This window comes from Ipomoea nil, unplaced genomic scaffold, assembly GCF_001879475.1.
Source record: "Ipomoea nil cultivar Tokyo-kokei standard unplaced genomic scaffold, Asagao_1.1 scaffold0482, whole genome shotgun sequence".
NCBI lineage: Eukaryota > Viridiplantae > Streptophyta > Magnoliopsida > Solanales > Convolvulaceae > Ipomoea > Ipomoea nil.
The window spans coordinates 2333661-2354254 of NW_017616910.1; the positions used below are offsets into that span (position 1 = coordinate 2333661).

General features: G+C 38.5%; 2 protein-coding genes across 2 annotated transcripts; both read left to right on the forward strand.

Moving 5' to 3' along the window:
* The first annotated feature begins 352 nt into the window (after window positions 1-352).
* LOC109173517 (protein FLC EXPRESSOR-like) lies at window positions 353-2429 on the forward strand. The gene is made up of 3 exons (XM_019322757.1): window positions 353-903; window positions 1471-1637; window positions 2419-2429. Exons 1-3 carry the CDS (start codon window positions 353-355, stop codon window positions 2427-2429), a joined length of 729 nt encoding a protein of 242 aa, XP_019178302.1.
* Window positions 2430-16664: 14235 nt separating this feature from the next.
* LOC109173697 (ferritin-3, chloroplastic-like) lies at window positions 16665-19509 on the forward strand. The gene is made up of 8 exons (XM_019322980.1): window positions 16665-17137; window positions 17516-17599; window positions 17693-17753; window positions 17863-17950; window positions 18649-18710; window positions 18832-18897; window positions 19015-19078; window positions 19202-19509. Exons 1-8 carry the CDS (start codon window positions 16800-16802, stop codon window positions 19249-19251), a joined length of 813 nt encoding a protein of 270 aa, XP_019178525.1. The 5' UTR covers window positions 16665-16799; the 3' UTR covers window positions 19252-19509.
* Window positions 19510-20594: the final 1085 nt, after the last annotated feature.

Genomic DNA, 20594 nt, shown 5'->3' on the forward strand with positions numbered 1-20594 from the left:
GTAATAATGATTATGATTATAAATAAAATTACATTTGTTTTGTAGTTTGAAAATTTGAAGAAAAAAAAAATCTTTGATATTTTTTATTATGTGAAATCATAAAGTGATTCTTAATGGTTATTGATAAAATTACTCACGAAGAAATTTATATAATCTTTATTTACATAGTATTTATGTAATTATATTATTTGGGAGCTACACGAGAAATTGACAATGAATCTAGTGTTGCATTTTTCATATTTATAAGAAAGTAAATTATTATCCAAATTCGTTCATAACGCACATAAAACAACAGCTGGGTTTCCCTTTTCATAATAATTCAAGCTTCGAAGCTTTTTTGCAGTTTGCACTCATGGAGCGTCGGAATTATCTACCGCCAAGTGCATTGAGGCTCCGGGGCGACCCGCCGGAATTCGAAGACCGTCGGAATATCCTCCGCGTCCCACCACCCCATGCCGGAGTTCACCCGGCGGCGGGGCTCATGATGGAGGACCACCGCATAGCTTCCCAGCAACGCCATATCGAAACCCTGTTTCGCGAGAACGATCGCCTCGCCGTCTCGAACGTCGGGCTGAGGCGGGAGCTCGCCGCCGCCGAGCAGGAGCTCCGGCACCTCTCTTCCACCGCCTCCGCCGTCAAGGCCGAGGCGGATGCTCAGGTGAGCGAGGTGTACGAGAAGTCGCTTATAATGGACTTGGATATCCGCGCCGCCGACGACGAGCTCCGAAATCAGTGGGCCCAGGTGACCGCCGATGTTGAGAAACTGAACGCCCGGCGTACAGAGCTCGTTGCTCAGATGAAGGAGATCGGCGATGAGCAGATGAGGATTCTCCCGGAGGTGAAGCAGTTTCAGGCGATCAAAGCTGAGATCGATACCATGCGCAATGAAGTTCAAAGAGGAAGGTATCACATATCTTCTTCATGGAAAACATTAATCTTTCAGAAAAATGGGTACTTTATAGATGATTGGCAATTATATATGTTAAAGTTGCAGAGAAAATGCTAAACTAGTTGATCAACAATTTGAGAAGATCAAATTAAAACAAGAAGAAAAGAGAGCCCTAGCCTGAGAGATAATAATTTGAGTAGTGTTTGCCAACTTAATTGAGGCATTTGCTATTTTGCCACACAAAAACCTCAATGCCACATTTCCCTTGTTTCTTTCACAAAATTAAACCAATTATGGGTTAAGTTTCTTTGATTCTTCCTTTAACAGTATGCAGTGAATGATTATATTCTAAGTTTGAGTTCATATATAAATACTGGACAGCGAGCCATGTTTAATTAGATACCCAGATCAATGTGTGAAACTTGAATGATAATACAGATTTATAGATATAGTTTTGTTCTTCATTTTACTTTTTATATATCTCCCTTAGCTTATTCAATTCCTTGAGACTCGAGTCTGTTCTTCTGCTTTTAATTTGTTTCAATAGCTGCATTATATTCTTCTGGTTTGGACAAGGACAGGGCTGCTGTTGAAAATGAGAGGAAGATGTACGCCACTCACCTTCAACAGAGCCAGGTAATGGAGAGGCATATAGCTTCTATGGACGCTGAAATAGAAAGGCTGCACATTCAACTTGAACATGCAAAGAGTAGAGAAAGGGCAGCTGCTGCTCTTGCAGGTTTACCAGGTATAATGTCATATATATATATATACACTGCAGGTATATTATCAGTTCAAATGCGTACAGTGTTTCCCGTGCAACCGGAGTAGATTCACCATTAGGTATTCAAAAATGTACCACACATTGTTCGAAAATGCACTAATGCATCACACCATATTGCAATACACCTAATGATGCATTTCTGAACATTTTGTGGTGCATATATTTATACTTGCCGAGTGACCGCACCGCTGCACGCGAACCTAACCTTTTATATATATATATATATATATATATATATATATATATATATATATGGTCCAAACTCATTGTCAATAACCACTTTGGTGTCCATCTCTAGTTCTAACACGGGGTACGTAAACCCCAAACTAGGTTGTCCATAGCTTACCGGTGGGAGTTGAACTTGTAACATTCTGATTACCAAGTCAACAATCTTATCAATATTGTCGGGATCAACATATATTGTCTTAGCTTTGTTTAGGTTTATTTATTGTTGCCTGGTAGCCTTGTTGATCTACTCCCAAAAATTTCAATGATCAGCTTTCTAGTTACTATACCATGAGAATGAAGCAACACACTCACACACACACACACACACACACACACACACACACACACACACACACATATATATATATATATATATATATATATATATATATATATATATATATATATATATATATATATATATATATATATATATATATATTACGTACATAATATAGCTTGCTTCACCTAGATTGCCCAATTAACAATGGCTGACTCTTAAATTTTCCTATTCCAGTTCAATGGTAGTGCTGCTGCGAGTTCCAGATCGATATGTTGCGAGCCGATCGTGTTGTTTAATTAGTGACAGAAAAAAGTAGGTTTTGGGGATGAAATACAGCTCAAACAGTTGTTCTAGCTTGTTGAATATTAATTAATTGATGTATTAAAATTGTGTTGTTTCTGCTAATACTTACTTGGTGATATTGGTCGGTTTAGTGTTGGTTTTATGCAGGTTATGCATGTATACTATAATCAATACTTGTTTTAAGTTCAACTTCAACTAAAATATGAGATTATAAATAACTGTGCTGCATTATTCTTAAAATTGAGGAATTTGAAATTTGTTTTTGTTAATTATTGAAGGAGCTGAATTTTTTTTTTTTTTTTTTTTTTTTGTTTAAGTAAGCAACAACATAACTTTATAATACTATCTCTAACTTTCATATCAAAATCCAACTTTTTAAACACTACAGTATAGCAAATACTGTTTTTAGTTTCCGTTCAACTAAAGTAATTATAGATAAATGTGATGCATTCGTTTTTAACATTGAAGGAGCTGATTTTTTTTTTTTATAAGTATTTGCCTAGATGAGTTATTTGTCCAACCAAAGTGATTGCTATTTATCTTATAAATTGCGAGTGTTTATTTGACATGTGAACTGTTTGTTTATTTTTAAGTCAGTGACCTGGCAGAACCGCAGAAGTGTTATCCTTGGTTTTTTCCATCCTAAGTTTGAAAAATATCTATCTATTTGAAGATATATAGGCATTAGACAGGAAGAAGACATAAATAAGGAAATAGGCATGTGATTGAAACACACATAGTACATTATAGCTCATAAATGAATTAGAACTTCAGTTCAATTGTCTTAGTTGACCTTATTAAAGGCAAACAACATGTTCTAAAGCATTAGCATTGTTTATACAGAGCAAGACACATTATAAGCACTATAGTATATGTTATTTGTCTTAAAGTCATTCCAGTGAATAATATAGAAAATAAATCAGAGACAATAGTATCCTAAAGTAATAGTAAATAAATCAGAGAAAATAAAACATAGTAAATAACAGAATAAAACATACATAATTATCAACAATTTTTTGACTTAAACAGATAACAAAACTTAGAAAATAATAGCAACTAACAATTAAATAATATAACAATAATAAAGTGCTTTGGTAAATACCACATCATCATTAAAACCAAATAGTCAACAAAAAGTTAAGTGCAATTCAGAATAAGAAAACAAAGCACAGCTCAAAAGCTTAAAATGTTCTTTACAAATGTTTTTGAAACACTTCAGTTCATCTTTTCTTTCTTAATGACTGCCCCCTTAGACCTTTTGCTCCCTTTTAAAGATGAAAACTGATCCAGCAGTGACTTTTTAGTAGTAGGTGAATCAGGTTTAGCATTAACTTGGGATTCTGTTGGTTGTGTGTTAGCAGGACTATTGACATCTTCTTCTTTAGAGGCTCCCTGCAAAACAATAGGTATAAAAAAAATTAAAAAATGCTAAATGTATTTCCATAAAAAATAGGGTTTAGGTCAACAGAATTCACCTCAGAATGTTCAGAAGTGTTCTCATCCTCTTCTATTTGCTGTGACATGAGATCTTTGTCTTGATCTTCAAATAATCTGGCACAATAAGCATCTAATAACTCCTCATCCCTTAGGACCCTCATTACATTGAAAGCTGGATTAGTCCCTTTCATTTGAGCTCTTTTTTTTTTTTTTTTTTTTTTTTTGGAGGGAAAGGAGGGGGACACCCAGGAATCATTATGCGATTCTCACAGAATGCTCAGCACCCAAGAAGCCCAATTCATCTTCACGCAGGACTCTTAACATCGCGGTAGGTGGTCTCACGAACCACTTGAAATCCTCAGTAAGGTTATAAGCGTGCTTAGACATCATATCAGCTGCTCTATTGTGTTCTCTGGGAGCATGGATAATGTCAACCTCCCAACTTCGCCTTCTTATCGCGTGGCACAACTGGATTAGATTTGTTGCTGGTCCTTCATAGTTCTCAGCCCCATTAATGAGTGTGGTAGCTCTTGCACAATCTGTTTCGATCACTACCTTGCGGTAGCCTTTTTCCCAAGCCTTCTCAAGCCCAGTGTAAATTCCCCATATTTCTGCCTCCAGTGCGCTGCAAGTTCCGATTCTCTTAGAAAAAGCTCCTAGAAAATGGCCTTCCTCGTCTCTTAAAACGCCGCCACAGGCTGCATCCTCGTTGTCCCGAGCACAGCCATCCGTATTGATTTTTATCCATCCCGTATTCGGCGGCCTCCAAGGCTGGTTGCGCCTGCTATCCCTTCGTTGTCTGCCGTCCGGTCCAGAAGCCCTCTCCAGCACAGTTTCTATTTCTTTGAACTGTTGTTGTAGCCAATCAATCTTCTCGTTTATGTCTTTTTCAGCTCCATTAAACACGTTGTTGTTCCTCCACTTCCAAATCCACCATGCCGTAATGGCGAACCTTGCACATCTCTGCTTGCTTCTTTGGCTATTTTGATTTCCTGTCACATTACCACTCAACCATTGATTAAAGTTAGAGGAAGGTAGTGTACCTGGATTATTGCCGATGTTTATCCTCTTCCAGACAGCCTCCGCTGCCGGACAACTCCTGATAGTGTGCTCCACATCCTCTTTCTCTGCTCCGCAAATATTACAACGCTCATCCGCTGTGAAGCCCCTTTTTCTTCGCTCAGAATTGCACATGATTCGCCCATGCATTACTAGCCAGATAAACGCCCGGATTCGATTTGGAACACGGATTTTCCATATTGAATTCCAGTCTGCGTTGTCCGGCTGCTCTCTCATTTGCGTCGTTAAGCTATATGCGGACTTGGTTGTGAAAATTCTGTTTTCACTCGGGCCCCAACCCATGCTATCTCTGTTATTCTCATCTCTAAGGATAGCTTTGGCAGCCAATTCCCTTCTTTTGTCTGGGTGAAGACCAATATCTATTCGACTCCAATCCCAGCATCCCCTCTCCTCCCAAAGCTCCGCTACTTTGATGTTCTCCATGTCTTTATGCATTGGCCCTATTAAGAAATTCCGGAGAGGTTCCTTACCAATCCATCGTTCATTCCAGAAAAGGGTATCCCTTCCATTTCGTACCACCTTAATAATTCCTTTTTCAATGGTTGGGGCAGCAGCGCATATTCCCTTCCAAATATTCGAGTCATTGCGTTTCCGAGTCATATTGACGATGTTCCTTCCTGCTTTCATATACTTGGCAGAAATGACCTGAGACCATGTGCCTTTCTCCTCCTTCAGAACTCGCCATCCTAGTTTGGCTAGAAGGGAAAGATTCATGTGTCGCATGGATTTTATACCAAGTCCTCCTCCAGCTTTTGATCTCGTTACTGTATCCCAGTTTACAAGACTAGTTTTACGTTTGATCCCATCTCCACCCCAAATGAAATTCCTCGTCGTCTTGTCGATTGCGTCACATACCCCTTTGGGAATCAACATGGTTTGCATGGCAAATGAAGGGATGGCATTGATGACCGCTTGAGCCATGACTTGTCTTCCTGCCAAACTAAGGAAGCGGGTTTTCCATCCTTCTAACTTGCTTTGCACTCTATCAAGGATGCTTTTGCAATGATCCTTTGTAATTCTTCCATGGAGCGAGGGGACACCTAGGTATCGTCCTAGATCATCCGTTGCTGGAATGCCCGCAATGGTGGCCAATCTACTTGCGTTTTCCCTGCAAACACTATTGGAAAAAAAAATATTTGATTTAAGCTTATTAATATTTTGGCCAGAGGACTTACAGAACCTTTCAAGGCACTCCATGATTGTGTGTATCTGATTCTCGGTTGCCTCCGCGAACAGGACCATGTCGTCGGCGAAAAAAAGGTGTGATATGCTCGGGCCATTCCTTGATGCTTTGACGCCTTTCCAACGTCCTTGGGCCACTGCCTCAGTGATTATATGCCCAAGCCGCTCTATGCACATTACAAAAAGGTAGGGTGACATGGAGTCTCCTTGTCTAACCCCTCTTTCCGGCTTGAATCTGTCGAGTTTCCTTCCTTCCCATAAAATGGACATTCCTGTCGTTTCCACGCAATGCATTATGTTTCTGATCCAATCACTATTTAGACCCACTTCCCGAAGGGTGCTGCGAATAAATCTCCAATCGAGTCTGTCGTATGCTTTTTCAAGATCAATCTTTATCACCATATAACCAGGCATTTTCTTCTCGGTACGTAAGGTGTGGAGAATTTCTTGATAAATTACTATGTTGTCTGTAATTTGTCTTTCGGAGATAAAACTGCTTTGGTTAGGACTAATGATATCTGACATAATAACCTTAAGCCGGTTTGTCATAACTTTTGTAACTAACTTGTAAGCCACGTTACAAAGACTGATGGGCCGTAATTGCGTGACCTTCTCCGGCTGCTGCACTTTCGGGATTAAAACAATGTTGGTTTCGTTCATTCCATTCGGGAGACTGCCATTTTGGAAGAAACCCTCCACAAGTTGGTGAAGACTATCACCTACAATATTCCAAGTCTTCTGATAAAACATTGCATGTAAACCGTCAGGTCCGGGTGCTTTAAGGGGTGCCATTTCCATTAGGGCATCCCGGACTTCTTCTTTAGTGACATTTCTATTTATTTGTCTCCATTGTTCCTCTTGAATGATCGGAAACATCCCTCTAAAACTGTCATGGTTATAATCCTCATCCTCACGAGAGTAGAGATGCTTGTAATAATTTTGAACCAATGCTTCCATTGAAGCTGTGTCCCTTACCCATTCGTCATCTTCGTTTTTCAGGCCTTAAATCTTGTTCCTAATGCGGCGGGTCATGGTTGCGGCATGGTAAAACTTTGTATTCAAATCCCCTGAGCGAATCCAATCTTCCTTTGACTTCTGAAACCAATTTAATTCTTCTTGGTGAAGAGTTTCCTCCAAATCTTTCCTTAGTTTTCTTTCAAGCTTTATAAGACCATTACTGCTTTGGCATCCCAAGCAGCGCTGAATGCCGTCGAGCCGAGCCATAATTTTTTTCTTTCGCTTTTCTATGTTTCCAAAAACTGTTTTCTTCCATTCCACGCAGCTTCCTTGAATACTCGCAATGTTTTCCATGATACTCCCATTCGTCATCCAGTTATCCTTGATCATATTTAAGAAGTCTGGATGCCGTGCCCAGGCAGCTTGGAACTGAAAGCACGGCGTTCTACTAATCTCCTTATCATTTCTGACTTCAATGAGGAGAGGAGAGTGATCCGAGCAAACCCGAGTTAGGTGTGAAACCTTGGTTCCCGGGTGATGCGTTATCCACTCCAGATTGCAAAGAGCCCGATCTAGACGAGCTCCAGTGAAAGTCCTCTTGTCTTTTCCTCTTGTCCATGTATACCTGGCACCAAAAAAACCAAGATCAATTAATCCTTCCTTAAAAATCCGATGGCTCATACCTGCACATCTGTTGTTCCTGAAGTTTTCCTGATTACTGACGTCCTCCATGCAAGTGACTGAATTATAGTCGCCTACTGAAATCCAACCTTCCCTTGTGTCAAAATTGTCGTTAGAGAGTCCCTCCCATAACTTATTTCTGTAATTGTGGGACGGACTACCGTATACAAAAGAAACCAGCCCCAAATTCGTGCTTCCCTGACCAATGCGGGTGAGGATGAATTGAGGGGTGGTTGCTAAAACTTCCACATTCAAATTGTTGTTCCAGAGAAGCCATATTTCGCCGCTGAAACCGACAGCTTCTACACGTAGCCAGTTCTCAAAACCAAACTTCTTGCATGCCGTATCCGCCGTACTGCCAGAAATCCTTGGTTCCACCAAGCCTACAATGTCAACCTTAAACTTGCAGACCAAAGATGAGAGAGCTCGTCTAAACCCGCTTGAGGCAGCTCCTTGACAATTCCAACTTAAAATCTTCATAAAAACAAAGAAACAGACGCAAACACCAGTAGCGCAAAGCAAAACACAAAAAAAAAAAAAAAAAAAAAACCCTACTGGAGGGCAACCAACACGCCAGCTGTGCGCTGGCCATCCTCGATGCAAATGTCCATCATGGGGTCTCCCGGATCAACTTCGGGAACCAACGGAAGCGTGTTGGGGGGGTCATGAAAATGTTCTCCTCCCTCTTCATTGAGATGCACTTCTTCCATTGTCTCCCCCTCTTCTGAAATCATGGTCCGTGTTACTCTGCTCCCATTCCCGTAGGCTCTCACCAGTGTGTGACTATCCCTTTCTGCCGCCTGATTTGCTTGCTTCTTTGTTCTGGACAAATCCTTTCGCCCCTCTTCTCTTATGTTCGTTGATTTTCCTCCTTGAGTAATTCCCTTCCGATATTCTGATTTATCATTAACAAGTTGGGCTTCTGTGATTTGCACTTGCGGCCTTTTGCCTTTCCCTGCTAGTAAAGCGCCTGTTGGGCCGTCAGGCCTTTCCCATATGAATTCTTCCTCTTGGGCTTCTGTGTCTGTTTCCTCATTCGTGTTTTCAAGAGCACCAAATCTGGCATTAGTCCATATCTTAAAGCCCCCTTCACTAAACTGATTTTTATTTTTTCCTTGATTTCCTTGATTTCCTCCACTATTCCTTTTTGACGACTCGCCTTTTTCCACGTTGGTCTTCCCTTTATAGCGCTTCGGATCGCCTCTGTTTTGGTAAGTCCCAGATTTTCTTTGCGCGATCATCCACGTTCCATACTTGTCTCCCAACGGTCGCATGGATCCCTGATTTTTCGCGTTGTTTCCTCCATCTTTCCCTACAGGTCCATCTCTCTTCTCCGGCGTGCTTCCGGCGGCGTTCTCCGCCGCCTTCTCCCCTTCTGCAAGTGATTTATCATCCACCTCTGTCACATCTGCGTCTTCTTGTTCATCCCTTACTTTGCAGGCATCTTTACGATGTCCTACCATTCCACACTTGAAACAAACCAAGTGTAGTCCCTCGTACTCAATCGTTCTCCTTTTGTTTTTCAGTGTGAATCTTGCCAGAAGAGGTTTTGAAATGTCAATTTCCACACAAACTCTCGCGAACAGCCCTCAAAAAAGCGTAGTCATAGTATTCAATTGGTAGACAGGGGAACCTCACCCAGACAAGGAGACGTTGTGTTTCATCCCGCATAGGATCGAAATCCGGTTCCCAATCTTTGACAGCTAGGCAGTGGTCGAGGACAGTCCATGGCCCTTCAAGTCTTGCGTGCTCATAGTCTGCAACTGACGCAAACCTCACCAAGAAGTACCCATTTTGTATGGCAATGAGGTCCATACCAGATTTTGGAGTCCATATGGTGCGGAGCCTTCTCAGCAAGTAGTTGTATCCCACCGTCTTCCCAAGAACCTTGATAATGAGCGTATTTTCCCACCTTTGTCGCATCCGTCTCTTCTCCTCCCTAGTCAGCTTTATCACCGGACACTCCGGGTCGTCATCAACTTGTTCTCCTGCTTCATCGTCCGAGACGTCATCAGTCAAATTTACAGTGTCTTTCAAGCCGGTTAACGCTCTTCTAAACGAAATCGGGGGGTTCGCCGGAGCGGGGTTGTCCATGGTGTTCTTCTCCCCTGTGTTGACTTCACTGTTTTGAGTTTCACTCCTCTGCCCTTCCATAATCACATCTGTTTCCATAGGTTGACTCTCTCTCTCACTCGATCCTCTCTTCGTTTTCTTCGTGCTGCGATGGAGGAGGTCAGATTCCTCCGTGGTAGTGCCGGCCAACTTTTGGTTTTCCGGTGAACTTGAGAGCATCGCGAATTCTAATTTCATTTGAGCTCTTTTAATCCCCACTTTAAAAATCATTTTTAAACCAATCAGTACCTCAAGCTCAGTGGGGACGTCAACATCAGCCTGATAAGTGCTAGTATTAGTGAAAACATAAGTGATATTATAGATTTTAATTATACAATTAAAAAACAAATAGAAGTGCCTTTTTGTACTTTTCATACAAAAGAGCAGCAGGGATACCAACCAATTCTGCCACCCCCCTATCCCAGAGCAGGAAAGGGGCATCTGTAGTTTTGTCTAAGGCTCTAACCAAAACTTTATATCTAGATGTACCTTCCTCAAATGGTTTTTCACACATTTCAGTTTTCACATATTAGGGACCCTCCAGCTTTTTTAAGCTTCTTGTTACAACCAGGTGTCATGCAGGCCATGTAGTACCACACCCCTGTAGAAGCCTCTATAGCCATAATTTCAGCAGGCACATAATAATCCCCATCCTGAAAAATAGTTAGATAAAATATGTTAAATATAACATCATAGATTTCAAACAAACATGCATAATGGTAAACTAACCCCTTGCAGCTTATACAGATCAAAGATTGTTGACATAATTCTTTCACCCTTTTGGAAACTATCAATCCCTGTAGATTGTGAGTGAAGAGTTACAGTGCTCAGACTTTTAATAGGAGTGTCTTGAACTTTTAACCTACAACAAAGTAAAAAGGATTTTTCAGAATATTAAACTTGTTTATAAATTATTACATAAACTAATTAAGTATAAGCAGTGTATATACTAACTTAGATCTGAAGTCCTTGAACTCATCAAAGTCAGCATTAAACCATAGCTTAGTTGCATCATATGAAGATGTTATTCTCACCTCACCTACAAAAAAGTACACATCAAAAACATAGTATTGGTGACATATTCATACAATAGAGGAAATAAGTCTAAGGTTAAAAAAACTCACCACTAACCACATTTGTCTTACAGCATTGAATAACTACAATCACTGGTTCATTTGAATTTAAATTGTAGTATGGCAGTAGAGACTCAACATGAGAATCCCACAAGGTACACATCAAGTAATTATCACTGTTTTTGGTATGTAGAACAGGAAACTAATTAAATATAATAACTATAAAAATATACATATACGAATTAGACATCACATACCTAATATACAAAGAAATAGTTTTCACATACTTCAAAATACAAAATCTGTTTAGAGTAGGTAGAACATGAAACTAAATAAGTTGAGTAAATACACAAAATTTATATAAAGGAAATAGGTAAAACATACCTAAAAGACATAATTAGTCTTCAAATTATTACAAATACAATTTCTATTCAAGGTATGTAGAACAGGAAACTAAATAAGTGGAATAAATACACAAAATATATATATAGGAAATAGGCAAAACATACCTAATATACAAAGAATTAGTATACGGATGATTAAGAATAAAACTTACGCATTATCGCAGATTTGAAAGTCAATCAGTTTTGTGGCTTTAGCACCCACAATCTTGTCCACATGAGTATATATCTCCACCACACGACCTATAACATCTGAAACATATTGAAAGAATATAAGCAATTATTATATGTCTAAGCAGTTGTATTAGTAATAGTAGAAGTGTATTACCAATGAGCTCCTTGTCATTCACTTCCTTGGGATCTTTCAAAGACACATAACTTGTTAGCAGAAACATAAAATGGAGAAAGCCTATAGAGTTTATTTGTTTGACTTCTGTTTTATAATTAAACTTCAGCATATACTTGTGCTGAGTGACCTTGTACAGGTAATAATTTGTAACAGCATAGAAGTTCTTTATCTCATAGAGCTGGCCTTCTTTTAAGACTTCTTTGTATTTTACAACATCTTTGTTCTGAATATTAGCATGTTTATAATCTCCCTGAAAGACTTAGAAAATACAGTATACTTAAAAGAGTAGCATTAAGTCTTTGCCTACCTACTTAAATAAATTTATCAGGCATCTTTTTGCAAGATGAAGATGGAAACATGCTTTTGTTTTACAAACATGCTTCTGATTTACAATGAAGATGTAAACATGCTTTTGTTTTGCAATGAAGTTAATAAAAAAACTATAGGAAAAAAAAAAGCATGTTTAACAACAAAAAAAAAAAAAAAAAATACAGTGTGGTTAAAAGAGTAGCATGCAGTCTTTGTCTATCTACATCACTAAAATTTTCAGGAATCTAATCTAGTCTTTGTCTAGGAAGCCTTAATGCCTAACCTAGCCAACATCACGCAGAGCCTATCATTCTTGGAATGGTTCGATGCAGGGGTTGAAGGTTGGAAATGCAACAGACGTAAACATAATAACAAGGTGACCTTCGCCGTTTCCCTTTGGTGGCTGTGGAAGTGGAGGAATAATAGAATATTCAATGGTACAGAACCCACGGTTATGCAAAAAGTGTACTGGATAAACACGCAAGTGAAAGAGATAAATGAGGCCTTCAACAAAGCTTCTATAGTGGGCTTAGGTACATCAAAGAGAAACTGGAAACTAATCAACTGGTCTAAACCCCCACCTGGGTGGGTGAAAGTCAATGTCGATGGTTCACACAACCCCATCACAAACCAGGCAGGTTGTGGTGGGCTAATCAGAAACGGCCAAGGTACTTGGATAAAAGGCTTCGTATATGCAGTTGGGTCTTGCTCGAATGAAGCTGCGGAAGCCTGGGCATTATTGAAAGGTATACAATTAGCTACTTCTCTCAGATTGAAGAATGTCTGCTTTGAAAGCGACTCCATGAGCATAGTAAAAGCCATCAACCAGAACGGAATGGTCGACAATGTTGCAGCCAATTTAACCTAAGCATGTAAGCGGGAGCTGAGTAGCATCCGAAGCTGGGTGGTAGCATACGTACCAAGAGAAAACAACAGTGCCGCAGACTTATTGGCCAAATCAGCTGTTGGCAATACAGGACTCAAAGTCTTAGAAGTTGCCCCGGATATGCTCAACCAGATACTAGAAGATGATAGATTCGGAGTAACGATATGGCGCCAAATAGATAGTTCAAGTCTGTAATCTGGGTAGCACCCTTCCCTACATTCTAAAAAAAAATAAAAATATATAATAAATTAATTGCTCGTTCATAATCAATTAATTATAGACATATATTAATTACAAGAAAAATACTATTTGAACTCAAAAAACCTAGTCCCAATTTTTACTCATACTTGTGTTCAAATTTTATTGGAGGGAAAAAAAAAAAAAGCGAATGGATAAACATCACGACCTCCCTAAGCAATCAAAGCATGTCATAGGGATTAGAAAATGAGAGTACCAATTATTCTAATTATAAAATATGTACTCTATTTGTCACATTTTGTCTGTCATACTTACTATTCATTGGTCAAACTAACTCTTTCTTCATTATTTATTATTCTTAGTTAGTTTTAAATTTGATATTTTGGGCTTAATATTACTTTTAATGTAACTTTTAAACATATAAATTTTATATCTAATATTAAATTTAATATTATAAAAAATTAAATTAAAAATAAATCCAGTCAAATCACGTTAACTAAATCAGACAAATAAAATGAGACCGACAAAAATAGTAATTTGGACAGGCGTTAGCATCCACAATGGTGGAATTATTTGAGGAGTTATTGTAAAAGTGATTAGGAATAAGAAGATGGGAGGGGAGAGAAAAAAAAAAAAGAAAAAATCAATAAGCCAAAATTGATTTTTTCTAAAAATAGTAATATAAAAAAAGTGTCAAAGCTTGCCTGACGTGTCCTCGAGCACATGCATTGCACGCGCACAGCACCTTTCTCTCTTCATTTTACTTTTCTGACATTATTTTTAACTTTTGCAAACCAAATTCTCCCCACAATATGCACTGATAAGGTTTTATGGCAAAGCCACAAAGGGATTCGCCACGTATATAACAAATTACACACTCCACCGTACACAAAACCTTCGAAGCTTTGCAGTTTGCACTCATGGAGCGTCGGAATTTTCTACCGCCAAGTGCATTGAGGCTCCGGGGCGACCCGCCGGAATTCGAAGACCGTCGGAATATCCGCCTCGTCCCAGCACCCCATGCCGGATTTCACCCGGCGGCGGGGCTCATGATGGAGGACCGCCGCATAGCTTCCCAGCAACGCGATATCGAAACCCTGTTTCGCGAGAACGATCGCCTCGCCGTCTCGAACGTCGGGCTGAGGCGGGAGCTCGCCGCCGCCGATGTTGAGAAACTGAACGCCCGGCGTACAGAGCTCGTTGCTCAGATGAAGGAGATCGGAGATGAGCAGATGAGGATTCTCCCGGAGGTGAAGCAGTTTCAGGCGATCAAAGCTGAGATCGATACAATGCGCAACGAAGTTCAAAGAGGAAGGTATCACATTATTCATACTTATCGATCTTCTTCCTGGAAAACATTAATCTTTCACAAAAATGAGTTTTGTCCAAATTATATACATTTAAATAAATTAAAATAAAAACATAATAAATTAACTGCACAATAATTGCACGTAGCATGCATAATCTGTTAATTGGAGATATATAACATATTAATTACAAATATATAATTTGAATCCCTATATAATTCGAAGCTTTGCACTTTGCACTCATGGAGCGTCGGAATTATCTAACGCCAAGTGCATTGAGGCTCCGGGGCGAGCCGCCGGAATTTGAAGACGGATATAGCAATTAGGGAAAAAGACAAAAATGTGTAGAAAAGCTTGGGAATTAGCCAAAATATGCAATGACTTTTTTTTTTGACAGTAATATGCAAAACTCTATTGAGAGTTGCGTTTTTGAACGTATTTCATCCGTATTTTTTTTTTTTTGTTAAATACAGAAAACGCAACTGGTGGTTGCGTTTTTCGTATTCAATACGAAAAACGCAACCACCAGTTGCGTTTTCAAAATACGTAGGGAATACGATAAAACGCATTTGGGTCTTGCGTTTTACGTATTGTACCTGTGAATACGTAAAACGCAAGACCCAAATGCGTTTTTTTTACCGCCGTACGTCGCCGAAAAAGTGTACAAAAACGCAAAAACGAGTTGCGTTTTTTTAGTACTTCGTAAAACGAGTTGCGTTTTTTGAGTACAAAAACGCAAAAACGAGTTCCGTACGTCGCCGGAAAAGTGTACAAAAACGCCGGCGGGAAAATTTAACGTTTCATAAACGCATTAACAACTTGCGTTTAACCGATTCGCCAAAAACTCACTTGCGAATTGCGTTTTGTATGCCTCGCCGGTCTTCGACTTCGCCGGCGACGAGGAGTACAAATACTTCTCAAAAACGCAACTTCGTTTTGCGTTTTACGTATAATACGTAAAACGCAAAACATAGTTGCGTTTTGTGGGATACGGTATTGCCCAAAAACGCAAGAGCCTATTGCGTTTTACGTATACAAATACGTAAACGCAATTGCCTCTTGCGTTTTCCACGAATACAAGAAAAATACGAAATACATCAAAAACGCAACTACGAATGGAGTTTTGCATATTTTTGTCCAAAAAAAAATACGACACATTTTGGAAATTTATCCTTGTTGACCGCATATTTTTGTCTTTTTCCCTAGCAATTATAGTGAATTGAGTTTAAAAAGGCATTTGGGGAAAGAGTTTAAAAAGACTTATATTTAAGAAAGCTAAGCACTAGTTATATATGAAGGTTTATATTTACCAATTTTGATGCAAAATTTTATAATAAATTAGTTTCCTGCGTGTATTGCTAGTACATATACAAACCCGGCCTGCAAAAGGCAAGCAATTCATTATTTTACAAAAATACACACACTCTATCTCTTTGCAGCTAGTTAGTTATATTGGTCCATATTTGGGTCAATAGACCACAAAATTAAGAATAATATTTATTTATCTCTCACGGTCACGAATTAAATTCTATCTTACCAATATATTCTCAATCTGGCTTGGTGTATATGATTTTTAATGGGATTTAGGGTGTGTTTAGTTTGTACATGGGAATTGAAATCAGATACACGGTAATGGTGGTGAGTTTTTTGGTGAAAGTATTTTACATGTTTGGTAGTATGGTGGAATTGAAATGATTATCAAATTGATGTTTGGTTATGTATGACCCTATAATGGGAATAAATGTTTTAAAAATACAAAAACTAAAAATCAATACAATTAATCGTAATATAATGGCATCAAAAACACCAATATGAACAAAAAAATCAAATAAAAAATCTAAAAGTATTAATCCAAACTTAAAAAATAAATTACCAATAAGATGAAATGATACACTTTTTTTAATTAGATAATGAGATTTTTAATTGAAGGAATAATCAAATTTTTTAGTTGTGTTATAAAAAAATTGTTAATCAAATACTAATTATAATTTCAATTCTTATTCATGGTGTTTAAACGTATAAACCCTTACTCTTTTGATATAATTTGTAAATCATTACACACTTTCTAAATTAGTGGTTACAAATTTTGTAGCAAATAATATTTTGAAATTTAAAAAGATAAATATACCGAAGTTCCCGGGAAACCAAACCGGCAACGTAACTACCAACCATGAATATCGTGCACGAAGCACGAGCACAACACACGCCCCTTCCATCCCTAACAATCTGGACCGTCCACGTGTGCCTTTCCCACCTTCCAGCTAAGCTCCACCCCCTTCCGAATTTATAAACAATCTACAGACTACAATCCCATCATCGCCTTCACTGAATCCAACAACAATGTCGCTCAAATTCTCCCCTTCCAACTCTCTCCAAGCCCTGAAGTTTGACAATGCTAGCCGCATTCACTCCCTCGCTTCCTTCGATTTGCGGAGGAGCTTCAACGCTGCGCCCGCGAGGTTCCTGGAGAGGCGCGCTGGACCTGGCGCCGCCGTCGGCGGTGGTGGTGGTTTGGTGATCGTCAATGCATCGAAGCAGGATCCTCTCCATGCAGTTCCTTTCAATCCGTTTGAAGAAGTGAAGGAGTTCCCCGGCCTCGTCTCCACCGATTCTCATGCGTCGCTCGCTCGCCACCACTTCAAGGATGCCTGCGAGGAAGCCATCAATGAACAGATCAAGTATCATTCCTTCCATATCTGTTATTTTATAAGCATTTATGTTTATGTGAGGTTGTGCTTGTGAAATGCATGCTAAGCTAGTACTTTTTCTGTATGAATCTCGTGGCATAAATTAGTTTGAGTATAACGAGTTTCCTAACACAAGATATTCCAATTTCCGTCAGATTTTCGTAGAGAATATGATTTCTTCTTCTTCTTCTTCTTCTTCTTTTTAATGTACATTGCGCTGTGTATACATAGCAAAGAGATAAAAATAATGTGTTTCGTCATGTGTGGATTAGAAAAACAACATGATATATACTATTCGTTTCTTCTCATTTTCTATTGCTGGTTGAGATTCTGATTCATTGATGTTCTGTTCCACTTAATGAATTGCAGTGTGGAGTACAACATTTCCTACGTGTATCATGCAATGTATGCCTACTTCGACAGGGACAATATTGCTCTCAAAGGCATTGCAAAGTAGGCAACGTATTGATGGGCTGTCTTTTCAGATTATTTCATTTTTTTACTCGTTCTGTTTTACACCATTACTAAATATCGGGTTGCAAACAGGTTTTTCAAGGACTCAAGTGAAGAGGAGAGGCAACACGCTGAGAAATTGATGGATTATCAGGTGATTTGCAATATTTTGGTCTGGTTTAGCTTTGCTCATGTCAATGTCTAAGTAAGATAAACAGTTGGCCTCTATTACTTAAATTCTGCTTTCTCTTGTTAATAATCAGAATATGCGAGGTGGAAAAGTTGTGCTGCATACTATACTGATGCCTGACTCTGATTTTGACCATCAGGAGAAAGGAGATGCATTATATGGTAGGTCTAACATCCCATTTCTATTGATAATAATGTCTCTAAATTCTATTAGAGAAGTTGTTATTGCATCAATGGTCAATTGTTCTGTTTTCTATCATATTGTTCTAGGTTATGCTTGCACAATAATTAGATGTCCATTTCTTGGCTACTTTCAGCATCTATTCTACAATCTACATGCCTTCAATTATTGTTGTCACATTGGAATATAATAGACATGGACTCTTGTCAAAGCAAATGATGTTAATTCTTATAATGACTGTGCAAAGCTATGGGCTAATTGCAGGAAACGTAATTCAATATCCCATTTCTCGTGTAACTAAGGCAATCTTGCGGTGGCATGTTGCTTACACTTATGGTGTTTAGCTAATTTATGGTGTACATTTATAAGGAAACGCTATTGCACTATGCCAATTCGCACTAAAAAGTTTTTGGTTACACCAAATAGTATGTGAACATTGTACTTACTTTTTTATTGTACTCGATGCAAATTGGTAGATCTCTACCTTAGAATTTTCTTATATTTGAATTCTATGAGTATGTTGAGCTACTTGAATTTATTTATTTATTTGTTTTGTTTTTTCCTCTAATGATATTAATTTAATATTCAGGAGTTTCTATCTTGTAGTCTACTTTTTTTTTTTTTTTTTTTCCATTATAACAAGGTTTAGTGATACTACTTGTTTGCTCCTCAATTTCAGCAATGGAGCTTGCTCTGTCACTTGAAAAGTTAACAAATGAAAAACTGTTGAACTTGCACAAGGTAGCTGCCTCCTATTCTCATAGTAGTCATGCATGCCTCGTGCCCTCCAATACTATCCTTCCTAGAAATGGGACTGAAATAATATATGGAGTTTGTAATGCATTATATATATGATCCTTAGGTTGCTGATGAGCACAATGATGCACAACTGACGGACTTTGTTGAAGAGGAATTCTTGGCTGGGCAGGTAAAAGCATTTTATACTTTTTTTTTTTTTTTTCCCTCCTTCCCTTCCTGAAATGAGTTGTTTAATCTGCATTTAGAGTAGTGATTGTTCACACAACAAAATGGTTTTGATTTGTAGGTGGAATCCATCAAGAAGATTTCTGAATATGTAGCCCAGCTGCGTCGAGTGGGCAATGGCCATGGTATATGGGGAACTTTTTTTTTTTTTTTTTTTTTTTTTTTTTTTTTTTTTTTTTCCAACCCTCATTGTTATTAATTTGATTTATTTCTTCTAACTCCCTCATGTTTGAATTGTGAATTCTCAGGTGTTTGGCATTTCGATCAGATGCTCCTCAACAGTAATGGCGCTGCATGATATGATGGACCATCAACCTACCTACCCCATCCAATGTATCCAGTTGTAGCTGCTGCTGGTTAATATTTCCTCATAGGCAATGAGTCAATCAACTTGTTAAAACAGTTGGCAACGTAGTATTGAAATGAAATTTGTACTCTCTAATATTCTAGACTAGTAGAGTGTAGACCATATGTTCTGTGGCTGCCTTTAGTTTCCCTAAACTTCTTGTGTTTGATACTCAACCACAACAATGAAGAAAAGTTTAAACAACACAAATTGTTGCAACACCCCACATGCTACAGATTACTGTTGACTATGTTCATGTTCCCATCTTCTACCATCAACTTTAAGTCTTTGTAGCTGATCATTTTCAGGAAATGACAGCACCCTTTCACCCAGATCTAAACAAAAAGTGCACATGCCAAGGCATTTCCAGCAGTTTGCATCATTCATTATTATTACTATTAAGCATTAACAGTAAGGATACAATGAAGTATTTACCAAAGACAGACACACATCACTTGGCCTCAACGAACAACCACTCAATCCTTTATGTCAATTCCCACTCGGACCAGCCCTGACTCCATCATTGGAAAGAATTCATGCTGAAGAAAGAGAGAACCTGGAGTTCACATAAATTTCCCAGAAGGACTTCACGTGTAAGCAGTGGCTCAATGCACATCACTGCAGTGCTCAGATCAACCACAGATCACAGTACATTTTTTTTTTTTTACCTCACACCAAAGATTTCAGTAGAATTTTGGGTACACCAAAACGCCTTACTGCCCAAGCTATACCTTTCTGTACAGATACAGATTTACAGAATACACATGTTTCACTTTCTGACATTCATGCAGTTTCAATAATGTATGTAACCCAAACTGATCTATATCATACAACAACCATACTTTATTAACATCTCACTCTTTTCTTTTTTGAAGAAAGAAGAAAGAAGAACATAACATCTCACTCTTTTCTTTTTTGAAGAAAGAAGAACATAACATCTCACTCTTTTCTTAATCACCACAAATCTCAAAGAGGATCAACATAATGTCAGCCAACAAATCACCAATTATTAATTCATACATTCCTACAACCCTTCCCAGTGGCTTCTAATTCAACACTATCAAATTAGACCTCCAATCCCTCACCTTCCCATTCATGCCTCCCAAAAAAGAGAAGATGGTAGACATTCTTCCTTTTCTTCCCTAAAACAAGAAACTGTTGCTTTTCATATCTTCAAAGACAATTCACAATCTAGTTTTAGCCCTTCAAATTTCCAGTCACAGAAACAGATTTAGCAAATATTTCAAACAAAATCAATGGAAAATGAGAGGCCAAGCAAAATGACAAAGAAAATA